General features: G+C 39.4%; 1 protein-coding gene across 1 annotated transcript in view; it reads right to left on the reverse strand.

The window, feature by feature from the left end:
• Window positions 1-1,049: 1,049 nt before the first annotated feature.
• The window catches only part of GPC6 (glypican 6), a 609,707-nt gene continuing 598,189 nt past the window's right edge, over window positions 1,050-12,567 (reverse strand). The window contains exons 6-7 of the mRNA XM_021707914.1: window positions 10,621-10,796; window positions 1,050-5,454 (exon numbers count right to left, since the gene is read on the reverse strand). Of these exons, the coding sequence (XP_021563589.1) occupies window positions 5,252-5,454; window positions 10,621-10,796 (379 nt within the window). The 3' untranslated portion in view covers window positions 1,050-5,251. The remainder of the gene's footprint in view (window positions 5,455-10,620; window positions 10,797-12,567) is intronic.

Consider the following 12,567-nt stretch of genomic DNA (forward strand, 5'->3'; position numbering starts at 1 on the left):
CTTAAACTTGTGGCTATATCTTTCTAACCCTCGAGACACAAAACAACACTCCACCCCTATTTTACAAGCTGAATTTTAAAAATCAGTGTCATTTTGATACACATATTTGTGCATATGTTTTAACTATATTTCATCCCATTTATCCTAAGAGCAAAATAAAATAAATATTGTTGTAACTTGATAAAAAGCATCTGGTTTCATTTATGCTTCCAAAACCGCTTGGATGTGTTTTCTTTCTTAATAAATTGGCTTCTGCTTACCTCCAAAAAAAATTTGTTACATTCTGATTTTGCAAATGGAATTATCAAACATTCCTTAATTGTTTTGTAAGAGTTGCTGTTCTCAAAAAAAAAAAGAAAAAAAAAACAAATAGTAATAATGTGAGTTAAATTATAGTATTTCTTACAGTTAAATGTTGTATTTTTCATATGTTTATTTATATGGGTTCCTTTATTTCTAAGAGCATTCTTGAAACAAGTGATATATTTGTAATAATCATGGTTAATTGCATTAAGGAATGAATAATTTTCAACTGGTGGTTTTTCATAGCAGGATACACCCCTCAGAGCAGGGTTTGCACAGAATAGGAGTTCAATAAATATTTGTGAAATAAATCTTTAGCAGGCTATACAATATTTAGCATGCCTGAGAGCCTGTAAAACATTTCAGAAGTATAAAAATCAATGCAATTGGCTAAATTTGAAAATTATTAGTCTTTTCACATTTGATCTTCTTTTCTGACCTCATTTATATAGTATTGACATCAGTTCTCAAGCTGCTAAAAAATTTGTTCTCTGAAAAGAAACCAGTACAGAAGAAGAAAGACAGTATTTTCCATACACATTTGAGATGCTCTAGATGCTCTAAAATTCTAACTGTTCCTGATTTCAAATGCTGAGTGTACTTAGGTGAGTGGCACTGGTTTAGTCTATGGGGTTTGTTTTTGTTTTTAATATTGAAGCTTCTCAAAAAAGTCTCAAACCAAAAAATTCAAAGGCTCTGAAATTTAGACTGACAATAATTAAGAAAATGCAGAAAGGGCACTGGTGGATTTTTAAAAACTATTTTAATACAAGATTAATAGCAATTTTCTATCCAAATCAGAAATGAAAAAAATCTTAACTCAAATCATATTCATTTGACAGTCACATAAACTTTTAGGTTTGATTGGTGCACACATTTATCCTGCATATATATTACGTATATGCACACAGAGACCTCACTAGTATGCCATCCTCAGGTGTCTTTTCATAGAAGTCCCTCATTACAAGGCAATGTCAAAGAGTTCAGTAAACTACTCAACTTTGAATGACGTTCAAAATGTTCCCATGCTAAGCTGAGTCCGTGCTGTAGCAAACTATGACATAGCAAGTCTCCAGAATGCGTACAAATCAATACTCTATTTGTATGAGTTGGCCTAAAACGAAACACTGGCTAATGTCTCCAGCAAGGAGGAACACATTGCAAATTGATAAGTTATGACTTCCTTTACTCTTCTGTTGGCAAAGCTAGCTTGTTTGTTTTTTAAATAAAAAGTCAGGCCTGCTAGTGACTGTGAGTGACTAAAAACAAGTTGAGATTTCCGCAAGTGTTGGATAAGTCAAAACTTGCATTTGCTAACGCTTCTACCCTTGATCAAACCGCCTGATAATTAGCTTTGCAAAGAGAGGTAATAAAAGAATCACAACTCGAAAATTTGCTGAGTTTTATTCCTCCTTGGGGACTTTAGTTGGTATTCTGTCTGTAGCCCAAGCCTGTATGGGATGTCAAAGGACTTAAAGTAGGCTAATGTCTGCAGCAGGGAATCTAAATTAAATATCAGGGTTCTGCCTCCAATAATATTTTCAATGCGTTTGATTTAAAGATTGTTACTTTTGTCATTTCTACTCCTTGGTGATGAATAATTGTGTTTTTCAGGGTCGACAAAATAGTATTTTCTATCCCTTACATTTCAAGCAGGCGATACAAATTCCTTAATGCTATTTGGGTAAATCACTGTAAGGGAGTCAGATCTCTGGTGCTAACGTTCCTCGGATGCCTATAATCAAAGAACCAACTTGGCCTTCGTTAAAATGACAGGTTGTCATGGTTGTCCTTTAATACAGAACCATAAAACAGAGCTCTTGTTCATCAATTTGCAATTCATTCTTCTCTGCTAAAGACTTTAGCCTCTGTTTAGCTTTTGTTATAACATATACAAAGTATAATATATACCAGTTACAGACGTGTATTTCTGTTAGAAAAATACATATTATAACTAAAGAACATGTAAATAGAGGCACTTCAATAAGCTAAGTGTTTGCAGTTATGAGCATCACCCACCAATTCCTAGTGTCTGATTTCAGTGAGGCCATTCCTCTCTATTCATAACAAAAGTTATGATATGATTATGGAATTTAAGGGACCTCAGAGCAAAGGAGGGCATGTCATAAAAAATAATGGGGCGTCATTTCACCCCCTATTACTATGCTGAGATGAGAAAAATTAATTTTGGGGGTCGATTCTGAAATACTTGCTGAAATGGGTAAATCAAGTAAATGAGTTTTTTTAGGGACAAAAAAATCACCAACTTACATTAGTCTGAAAATCATAATAGGATGATGATAAAAACCAGGAAGTACAACTTGAATAGTATTTTGATCACATCCATGCAGGGTGCTAGTACTGTGGCATCATGAACTGAGAGTCATTTCAGCTCTCTGCTCGGCTCATCTGCATCACTATATGTCATCATTATGAATAATATTAATAATGAAGGTGTTGAAACAAAGAAAGCAGGCGTTTATATATCATCTGTGTGTTTAGTGCATTTAGAACATGGGTTCACATTCATCAATATAAGGTGTACTCATACACATGCACAAAACCTTTTGGGGGGGCAGGAAAAACAAGGCATCCTGACCTATTTCATAAAAGAGAATGCAGAAATATTTTTAAAAAGGAAAGACTTGGAGTTTAAAGCCATAAAAACAAGTTATTACTCAAATATTCTGGAAAATCAAGGTTGATTTAATTTGTATTGCACCTTAGTTATCGGAGAAAGACAATACCGATTTCTGAACGTACAATGAAATGAACAATGGAAACGATTGGTCCTTCATAGAGATGTCTTATGTATCATCAGTGACAGGAAGCCGAGGCTTGGCAGTGAAATGGATGGTTTTCTAGATGTATGTCACACTGAATTAGATTGTTAATTTCGTAAAGGTTTAAAAGAAAGGATGCCACGAAGTCTCTCAGAATCCTACATTTTATATTTCATTAGGCATAAAGTAGCAATAGATGCTTGTAAATACTTTCTGTTTTGCAAAAGTGCTCAAATATACTTAATACTATTGTGCTGCACGTGTTCTACTTAAATGTGATGACTAAATCAGTAACTAATTTTAATTTTGATGAGAACAGAGATCAAAAAATACCCTTTACGTGTCAATACTGTCAATGAGCTAATTAAAATGTGACTGGCATACTATGGTGGCTTGACACATCACTTGTCCCTTCTCTAGATGCATCAAAAAAACCAAGAAACGCATGAATAGCCAACTGTATTCATAAAGCCCCAGTTTGATTTATTTTGCTTCTCTCTGTCAGGGGGATCCCCGGACCTGGCCTTGGCACATTTGAAGGGCAGCTTAGGCTGTGACCTTAAATTGGCCTATTGAGTTAGGTCATTTATCCACATGCCAAGTCAGAATCCTAGGCCAAAGATGTTGTGTATGAAAGCAATGATTTTTTTTGATAACATTCTTTACACAGACAGTTTCCATCACCAGTAAAGTCCTGCACACCGGTGGCTGGTCCCACGAGCTCGATACCGTCTAGAGCACCCAGGATGATGCACACGCGTGCGGAAAGGGTGTGCCCTGGCAAACTTTTAGTAAAATGGACAGTTAGATACGTAAAAAGTTCTCTTTCTTGATTCTTGGTGCTCACAGATCACTGAGGAATCCCTTCTCTGAGTGGCACAAAACAAGAAGAGCTGGTTGACAAAACATTTTTGTTACAAAGGTGTGTCAACCCTGAGCTTGGAATTAAGAGGTTAAAATCTGTGATTTATATATATATAGATATAAAAATAGATGATCATACTAAGACTAAAAAAGTGAAAGAAATCTCCATGTCAATACTATATATATATATTTTTTTGTCTTGACTTTTTTGTTGTTGGTGTTGTTGTGAGTTATTTTGTAAAGGAATGCCCTTGGGATGCAGAAACCAACGGATACAAAGTAAATCGTGAAACATGACAACTCACAAATGAATCTAATTGTTTATCAATTCAGTAAAAAAAGAACTCTTGCTTTGGGAGGGTCATGAGCACAGGGGCAGAAACATCTCATTAATGTCAAACCTGTGGCAGAAGGAGAGATTGTATCATCGAAGATTATTTTCCATTGAGACCCTGGGGGAGGATGAATTGATGGGGGTATCCACTAGAAATTGAAGATGAAGAGGAAAATCTGTGCCAATTGGAGACAATGGGCAGACATTAAGGGAAGAAAGAAAAATGATGCCATTACTGAAACTGAAATTGGGCAGGGCGAGAGAGAGGTGCTGTAGTTATTTTTGTTCTCATATTAAAGATGGGATTCTAAATTTAGTATCAGTACCTCATCAATGTCATATTGTGTGGTTAGAGTGTAAGATGATACCTCCAAGACAACAGCATATTTTTAGTACATTTAAAACAAATTTCAAGTTTTCTCCCAATAAGCATTTTGTAAACCTGATTTGTCCCAGAAAAGCTTACCCTGGGAGTTGGCTGTCAATGCCAAACTTACAGAGTTCAAGTTTCTTTATTTTTCTCTCCTGCTTGTTTCTTTGTTGAAAATGCAGTTGTCTTGGGGTTTGGCCTGATTTTACAAGAAAAATTGGTTTCTTTCTACCTTTTTTTTTTTTTTTTTTTTTTTTTTTACGGGGGGGAAAAACTCACAACGTGAGATTCCTTTACTTCTGCAGCATAAAAGCAAATGAAGGTAAGAAACTCTCCTGGTACGAAAGGTTTGAGTAAGAATTCTCTCTAGAATAAACAAGGTCCCCACAGAGAGCTGAAGGAAAGAGGAAGCAGTTCAGTCTGGCACCCGGTACTCTTTGGGAAAACAAAAAGGGAGGCAGATTGCAGTACTGCTCTCTTCCCATAGAAAACGGTAAGTTTTTGTGGCATGGTCCATTGTCCAAGAGTGTAAGAAAAAGAAGTGAGTTGGCCATTCGGATAGCTAAAATGCAGTTTCATCTGACCAAAAACCCAGGATTATCTGCGCAGTCTCTGCAGTGCCAGGACAATGCAGACGAGAGACCATGAGAGCAGGGAGTGGCCACGCTGGGCTGCAGAAGAGTCCACTTCTCTCCGGTCGGAATCCACTGCGGGGGCCTCTGTGGTGACAAACTCAAACTCCGTGGGACACACGTCGTCCATGCACCCACTGCCACTCCCTGAGCCGCTGGATTCATCACCTAGGTGGGGAGAGATTGAAAAAGAACTTTAGATCGTAGACTAGGAGAGAGCGGAGACAAAGAACCCAGTAGATAGGGGCATGGTGGTGGGAGGGGAAATCTCTACATTCACGGTTCCCCCACCCCACCCCAACAACTTTGTTTTTGATGGGCAGGTTTGTGAAGGTGGGTCGACTGTATAGAAATAGGAGTTTGAAACACAGTATTTTTTTTTTTTTTTTGAGTTGGAGTCTCACTCTGTCACCCAGACTGGAGTGAAGTGGCCGCTCCTGGCCACCGCAGCCTTGACCTGCTGGGCTCCGGCGATCCTTCTGCCTCAGCCTTCCAAGTAGCTGGAACTACAGGTGCGCGCTACCACTCCTGGCTCATTTTTTTTTTTTTAATTTATTGTAGAGATGAGGTCTTGCCAAGTTGCCCAGGCAGGTCTCGAACCCGTGGGCTCAGGCAATCCACTCACCTTAGCCTCCCAAAGGCGCGGGATTACAGGCTGAGCCACCCAGCCCGGCTCGAGACACAGTATTTTTAAAACATTCTTTTAAATTTTAATTTTTTGTAGAGATGAGGTCTCACTGTGTTGCTCAGGCTGGTCTTGAACTCATCGACTCAAGTAATCCTTCCACCTAGGCCTCCTAATGTGTGTTGGGATTATAGGCATGAGTTACCATGGCATGGCCTGGAACATGGTATTAATGGATATGCAACCTAGGAACGTGGGAACCCCAGACCCAATGGGAGAGCACAGCTTCCATTGTTGGCCTAAGACAAATATTGCTTCTTCTGACTAGCGTTTAAATTACTTTAAGAAATTCCATTCTTTGTTCACTGTGTACCTTAGTGCCATTGTTCCCAGAGATACCATGCTTTTAAAGGGATTTTTAAAGGAACACATAGAAGAAGAAAACAAGCACCATAAGTTAGAAATCGGAGGAACAGCAGTAATAGCTGTAGGAAGCATAGATTATCATAACTTTTGGGCACTTTTTGCCACCTGTGTTTTCCTCCTAAGAGTAAGGGTAGACTTCATCTCAGCCAGCCTCTCCCTCTAAGCCAGAAGTTGATAGACTATGGCCTCTGCTTGTTTTTTTACAGCTCATAATTCAAGTAATACATATATTTATATGTATATTTGTATATGGGGTGCCCAAATGTATACATATTTAAAGAGATATTATCTATGTATTACTTTTTGAAGTTGAATTGAATTACAGTAGCAATGTGCAGCATGACGTTCATTCACTCAACCTTGCTTCTGCCATTTTCTTTGGTTGTCCTACCTGTAGCATGGTGACACTAGCATTCATTTGATTAGTGCCATCTTTTGAGTGAACGTCATACTTCAAATGTGTATACTTTTTTTGGGGCACCCCTCAAAATACCAAAAACCAGCATGACCCCCTGTACCCTAGGATGAGAGAGAGAAATAGAGAATCGGAGAGAGAAAGAGAGAGTCTAGCTCTGTTGCCCAGGCTGGAGTATAGTGGTGTGATCATAGCTCACTGTAGCATTAAACTCCAGGGCCCAAGTGATCCTGCTTAGCTCGAGTATCTGGAACTACACGTCATCATGCCGGGCTGGTTTTTAAATATTTTTTAGAGACAGGTCTTGCTATGTTGCCCAGAATGGTCTCGAACTCCTAGCCTCAAGCTGTCTTCAGTTCAGCCTCCTGAGTAGCTGGGATTATAGGAGTGAGCTATTGTGCTTGGCAGTTTTTATATTTTTGAAGTGTTTGAAAAAAATCAAATAAAAAATGATATTTTGTGACATGTTAAAAAGTGTATGTATGAAATTCACATTTCGGTGTCCAAAGATGAAGTCTGATTGGAACCCAGCCACACCTATTTATGTACATATTAAGATATTACACCAGCAGTGTGGGGTAGTTGTGACAGGGACTGTATGGCTTTCAAAGACTAATATATTTAATATCTAACCCTTTACAGAAAAAGTTGGCCATTTACTTGAAACCGATGCCCACGTGCCCACACAGTATGTCGTCCTAGGGAGGCATCTTCTGTCCCTGCCCAACTTGCTTTCTTGGACTTACCTGGTCCCATTTCTCACTTCTTGGTTTTTTCTTGCTTGACAAACTCTGTCCCAGATCAAGCTCCATGAAAGCTATGTGAAAGTATTTATCACCACCCGGGAGTGTTTTATTTATTTGCTTGCTTACTGGTCTTCTCCTCAATAATTTAAACAGGATGCACATTTTTCAAGAGTAGAGGCTTGGTAAGTACTGCTCACTTCTGTATCTCTAAGGCTTTCAATGGTCCCTGGCATTCAGTGGGTACTCAGTAAATGATTATTGAATAAATAAACGTGCCTTGGGCAGGTTACTCAACTTCTGTCAGTTTCTTTGTCTAAATGCATACAGGCAATAATGTAAATCTTGTAAAGAGTGTGCAAAGGCAACGCAACAGAGTGCTTGAAGAAACCAAACCCTGAGCTGTCAATGATGCTTGATAGAAAAACCATGGCTCCTACTGCAAAAGAGACTAGAATTTAATCTGGTATTTCTTATTTAAATGAGAGGCTTGCTGAGGCTCCACTTCCTTACCTGTAAAAATAAGAATAAGAATATCTATTCCATAAAGTTGTTATGGGGAATGATGTTCTTGGAAGGTCTCGGAAACTGAAAGCCTGTGAGGACATTTGCTGTTTCTCTCACTTGCTCAATTGACTCCAACCAATAGCCCTAAGCGTCTCCTTGCTGGCCTGAAATGGTGATACACTGTTGAGCTTCTCCTGAGAGATGGGCACCATCTTGGCTGTTGGATGCCACTTAAGTAAAGCCAAGTCAATGTAGAGGCTCTTTTAATATCCTCTTGAATGAGAAAGATGCAATTTGAGAATGAGCATATTTTTTAAAAAACGGGACAGCTAAATATCAGATAAGCTCACTTGAGTACATGATACTAGGTTTTTAACATTTTCTCTGGTTTATCTTTAGTGGTCTTTACAAGAGGGAAAATGCCCATTAATTAAATTCAGAGATATCAGAATTGCTAAAGGAATTGTTCGGAACATTGGCTTAATGGACACGGAGTAACACAACCTTCACAGAGATATTATTAAAACGATTTAGAATATTAAAAATGTGAGAAGCCAGTAATGACTGGAGATTCTGGCTGGGAAAAACAATGGTCCCATTTTTTTTTTTTTTTTTTCTGAAAAGGAATCACAAATATAAGCATTTAAGAGGTGGGATGGGCAGCTTAACAAAAATGTCAAAAGCAATGGAATGATGATGGCTATAAGATCTGATAATGGTTTGTATGACAGACACTAGCCTAAAATAGAGGGCCAAATTTGGTGCTTGGGTTTGAGCTAAGGAATGCTCTTAATTGTTATTGATTTCATTTTCTTTTGAGGAGAAAAGGAGCAAGATTTTGTCTACTGGACATTTCCTGATCTCTGCAGGTTGATATGTGTATAATCTCTTTAGGTCAAAAAAGGAGATGCAACAAGGCCCATAACAGCGAGTTCTTCCATACCTTGAATTATTCATTCCAATAGTTACTCTTTAGATAATAAAGCATTTTAGTAAATGGAGAAGACAGAATGGATAAAATGAGAAGAATGAGGCTAAGTACCAGCCAGGGTAAAGCTATAGCCTTGCGTAATATTCTCTTCTGAAGAGGAAAGGAGAGATTTAGCTAAAAGGAAGAGAGATCATGGAATGATTTTGAGAAGTTTTATAGCAAGGAAGTCCACCAAGTTATGACCTGGTGTTTAGAAAATTAATTTTTTGAGTTCTTCAAAAAGGAATAAAGCACAGAAAATTTTCTGCAGGGAACAACTCAGCAGGCTGAGGGCCAAGACTTAGATGACGTGACATCTTTCATCTGACTTGTTTCTTTCTGTTTCATTAATTCAAGGACATAAGCACCATCTTTTGCTTCAATGACCGAATTACAGAACTGCTGGCAATTTTACATCTTATATTTAAGAATCCTTTTCCTGGAAACTCTCTTTGTAAATACTTTAGAAAAAGCAACAACAACAACAAAAACTTGCTTTTGAAGTTATGCATCTTGAAACCACTCAGACAAAACCCTAATATAATGAATTTCATGTCAATGTTCACTTAATAGTCTTCCTTCCTTCCTTCCTTCCTTCCTTCCTTCCTTCCTTCCTTCCTTCCTTCCTTCCTTCCTTCCTCTCTTTTTTTTTTTTTTTTGAGTCAGAGTCTCACTGGCTGCCCAGGCTGGAGTGCAGAGGCATGATCATGGCTACCACAGCCTCAACCTGCTGGGCTCAGGAGATCCTTCCACCTCAGCCTTCTAAGTAGCTGGAACTACAGGCATGAGCCACCATGCCTAGCTAATTTTTTGATTTATTGTAGAGACAAGGGCTTGTCAAGTTGCCAGGCTTGTCTCAAACCCTTGGGCTCAGGCAATCCTCTCGCTTCGGCCTTCCAAAGTGCTGCAACTATAGGCGTGAGCCACTGTGCCCGGCCTAACTTAATAGTCTTTCAAATCACTTCTGTTGCTTCTGTGATCCTTAATAAAATGGTCTTGTGTAATACTGCATTAGCATTTTATTAGTTCTCTCAATACTTCAGATACAAATGTTTATGACTTGTGTATGTGTACAACTGGACAGAGAGAGAAACGACACAGCGAAACTTACTAATAGACACACTTATCTCCTTTGTATATTGCCTCAAATGAGACTCCCAATATCCTCCTAGGCAGGGATACTTCTCATTCTATAAAGAGGAGCCTGAGACTCTAGAATTAGAATAATTTGTTCGAGACCTTGATTCCTATGGAAGAAGATTCTAGCCTGGGCTTGTGTAAGCAATCTGTAGGATATTCTTCTTTGGTGGGAGTTTGGGGCAGAGGTAAATGCTGATGGGGAAAGGAGAAAGTGAGAAAAATTATGCTTTTTTGCTTTATTATGAATAGATGGACTGATAGGTGAAACTGAATTTCAGCTTTGGTAGGGCTGAATGTCACCCACTGAAACTGTTCCTTGAGACCAGTTATGATTTTAATAGTATCCTAAGTTTTGTGAATCAGAGCTCTTTGACCAAAAGACCAAGCAAGCTTCACAGATCGAGGAAGCATGAGACAAAATGACAGGGGCACATGGTGCTTGAAGAAAACTTATGGTATAACCATTTATGACTCTAGAAGTTACTAACGCTGGCAAGGATTTTCTTACTTGTGTCCTGGAAATTGACATCATTGCCATTGTAGGCATTTTTCAGTTTGTTGGTCATCACCCGGAGGGCCATGATCTGCTGTCTGATGAAAGTGTCAGGCCGTGTGATGTCCACGTCTACCTCGGGATTGTTGATCTGGTTGGTCAGCCCATCATTCATGATCTCAGGCAAGTATCTGCAAGGCAGAGAGAGTGAGAGCAAATCAGATACAGCAGGTATCATGTTATCTCTAATAGTGAGCCAACATATCTGGCAAAAACTGGACATGATTCCTGAAAAAAACGCCAAACAGTAAAAATAAGGAATACATTTTCTCAGAGGGAGATGTGTCTAAAATGGCTTCAGATTAGTTTTTTTGTTGTTTTTTTTTTGAGTCGGAATCTCACTCTGTCACCTGGGCTGGAGTGCAGTGGCACGCTCAGGGCCACCACAACCTCAACCTGCTGGGCTCAGGCAATTCTTCCACCTCAGCCTTCCAAGAAGCTGGAACTTCAGATGCGCACCACCACGCCTGGCTAATATTTTGATTTATTATAGAGACGAGATCTTGCCAAGTTGCCCAGGCTGGTCTCGAACTCCTGGGCTTAAGCAGTCCTCCTGCCTTGGCCTCCCAATGTGCTAAGATTATAGGTGTGAGCCACTGCATCTGGCCCAGACTAGTTTTTTAAATGGCACTGAATTCTTAGCTAGGCTTACCTAAAAATAAATGCCTAACTGGGGACTTACAGAAACCATTCCTCACTCCACTCCAAGTGTCACAAAACTCAAGTCAAGGGCTTGGTAGCTTCCTCAGTTGTCCTGCTCATTTTGGTGGTAAGAATGGGACTCATACATTGCGGATGACCTGAGAGAGTTCTCTTTGTATGAGAATGCTGTTTCTCAATGGAGGAGGTCCTTCCTCAGATCTTAATAAGAATAATCTTCTGGATAACAGAAAATCATCTTTGGGACATTTTAGAATGATTCCTGGAGGTGTCTGTTAGGGTTTTTATCTGATTATAACATCTTGGGTCTAATTAGGTAGATTTATCGATATTCAGGAAAACGGAAGGGTAAAGTCGAATGGTTCCAAACTTAATATTTCTTTTACTTGTCACATTTTTTAAAAGTCAGATTCTCACTCTGTCGCCCAGGCTGGAGGGCAGTGGCACGCTCACAGCCACACCATCGTCGACCTGCTGGGCTCAGGTGATTCTTCCGCCTCAGTCTTCCAAGTAGCAGGAACTATAGGCAGGCGCAACCACGCCCGGTGATTTTTTTGGTTTATTGTAGAGATGAGGTCTCACCTAGTTGCCCGGTCTGATCTTGAACCCCTGGGCTCAGGCAATCTTGCCTTGGCCTCCCAAAGTGCTGGGATTACAGGTATGAGCCACCACGCCCAGCCTTACTTGTAGCATAATGTCAATATTGTCAGTCCTAGGTTGCCTAGGTGTATTTATGCAAGTGAAGGCTGAAGACCTCAGAGCACGCTTAGAGCCCTTCTCCGACTCCTTACTCTCACGACTGGGCCATTTTTCAGTCCTCTCGCTTTCTCATGAGGCTTCTTATATCTGCTTCTTCTTTCCCATTTCCCATGTCTCCCCCCCACCCCCACCCAGAATGCAGAGGGCTACCACACCCTCAAACTGACTTCCATGCCCCTGTCTTTCCTGTGGAGAACTTCCTGCAAATGCTGTGACGAATCTTCATAAAATATTGCTTTCATCAGATCCCTCTACTGTTCAAAAACTTCTGAGGATAATAATATCCCATGAACACTTGCTAAATGTGCTCATGGACTATTATTATCCTCAACAGTTTGTATTATAAAGTTATTTATTATAGCTAGTCACTGTGCTAAGCACTTGAGTTGCATTTTTAAATTCAGCCCACCACCAGATCTACTAGATAGATATCATTCTATCCCTGTTTTATGAAACAGAAAACTGAGGCTTAGTGAGGAAAAG

This window comes from Carlito syrichta, unplaced genomic scaffold (assembly GCF_000164805.1).
Source record: "Carlito syrichta isolate Samal-C Ts95f unplaced genomic scaffold, Tarsius_syrichta-2.0.1 Scaffold53096, whole genome shotgun sequence".
In the NCBI taxonomy this organism is placed as follows: Eukaryota; Metazoa; Chordata; class Mammalia; order Primates; family Tarsiidae; genus Carlito; species Carlito syrichta.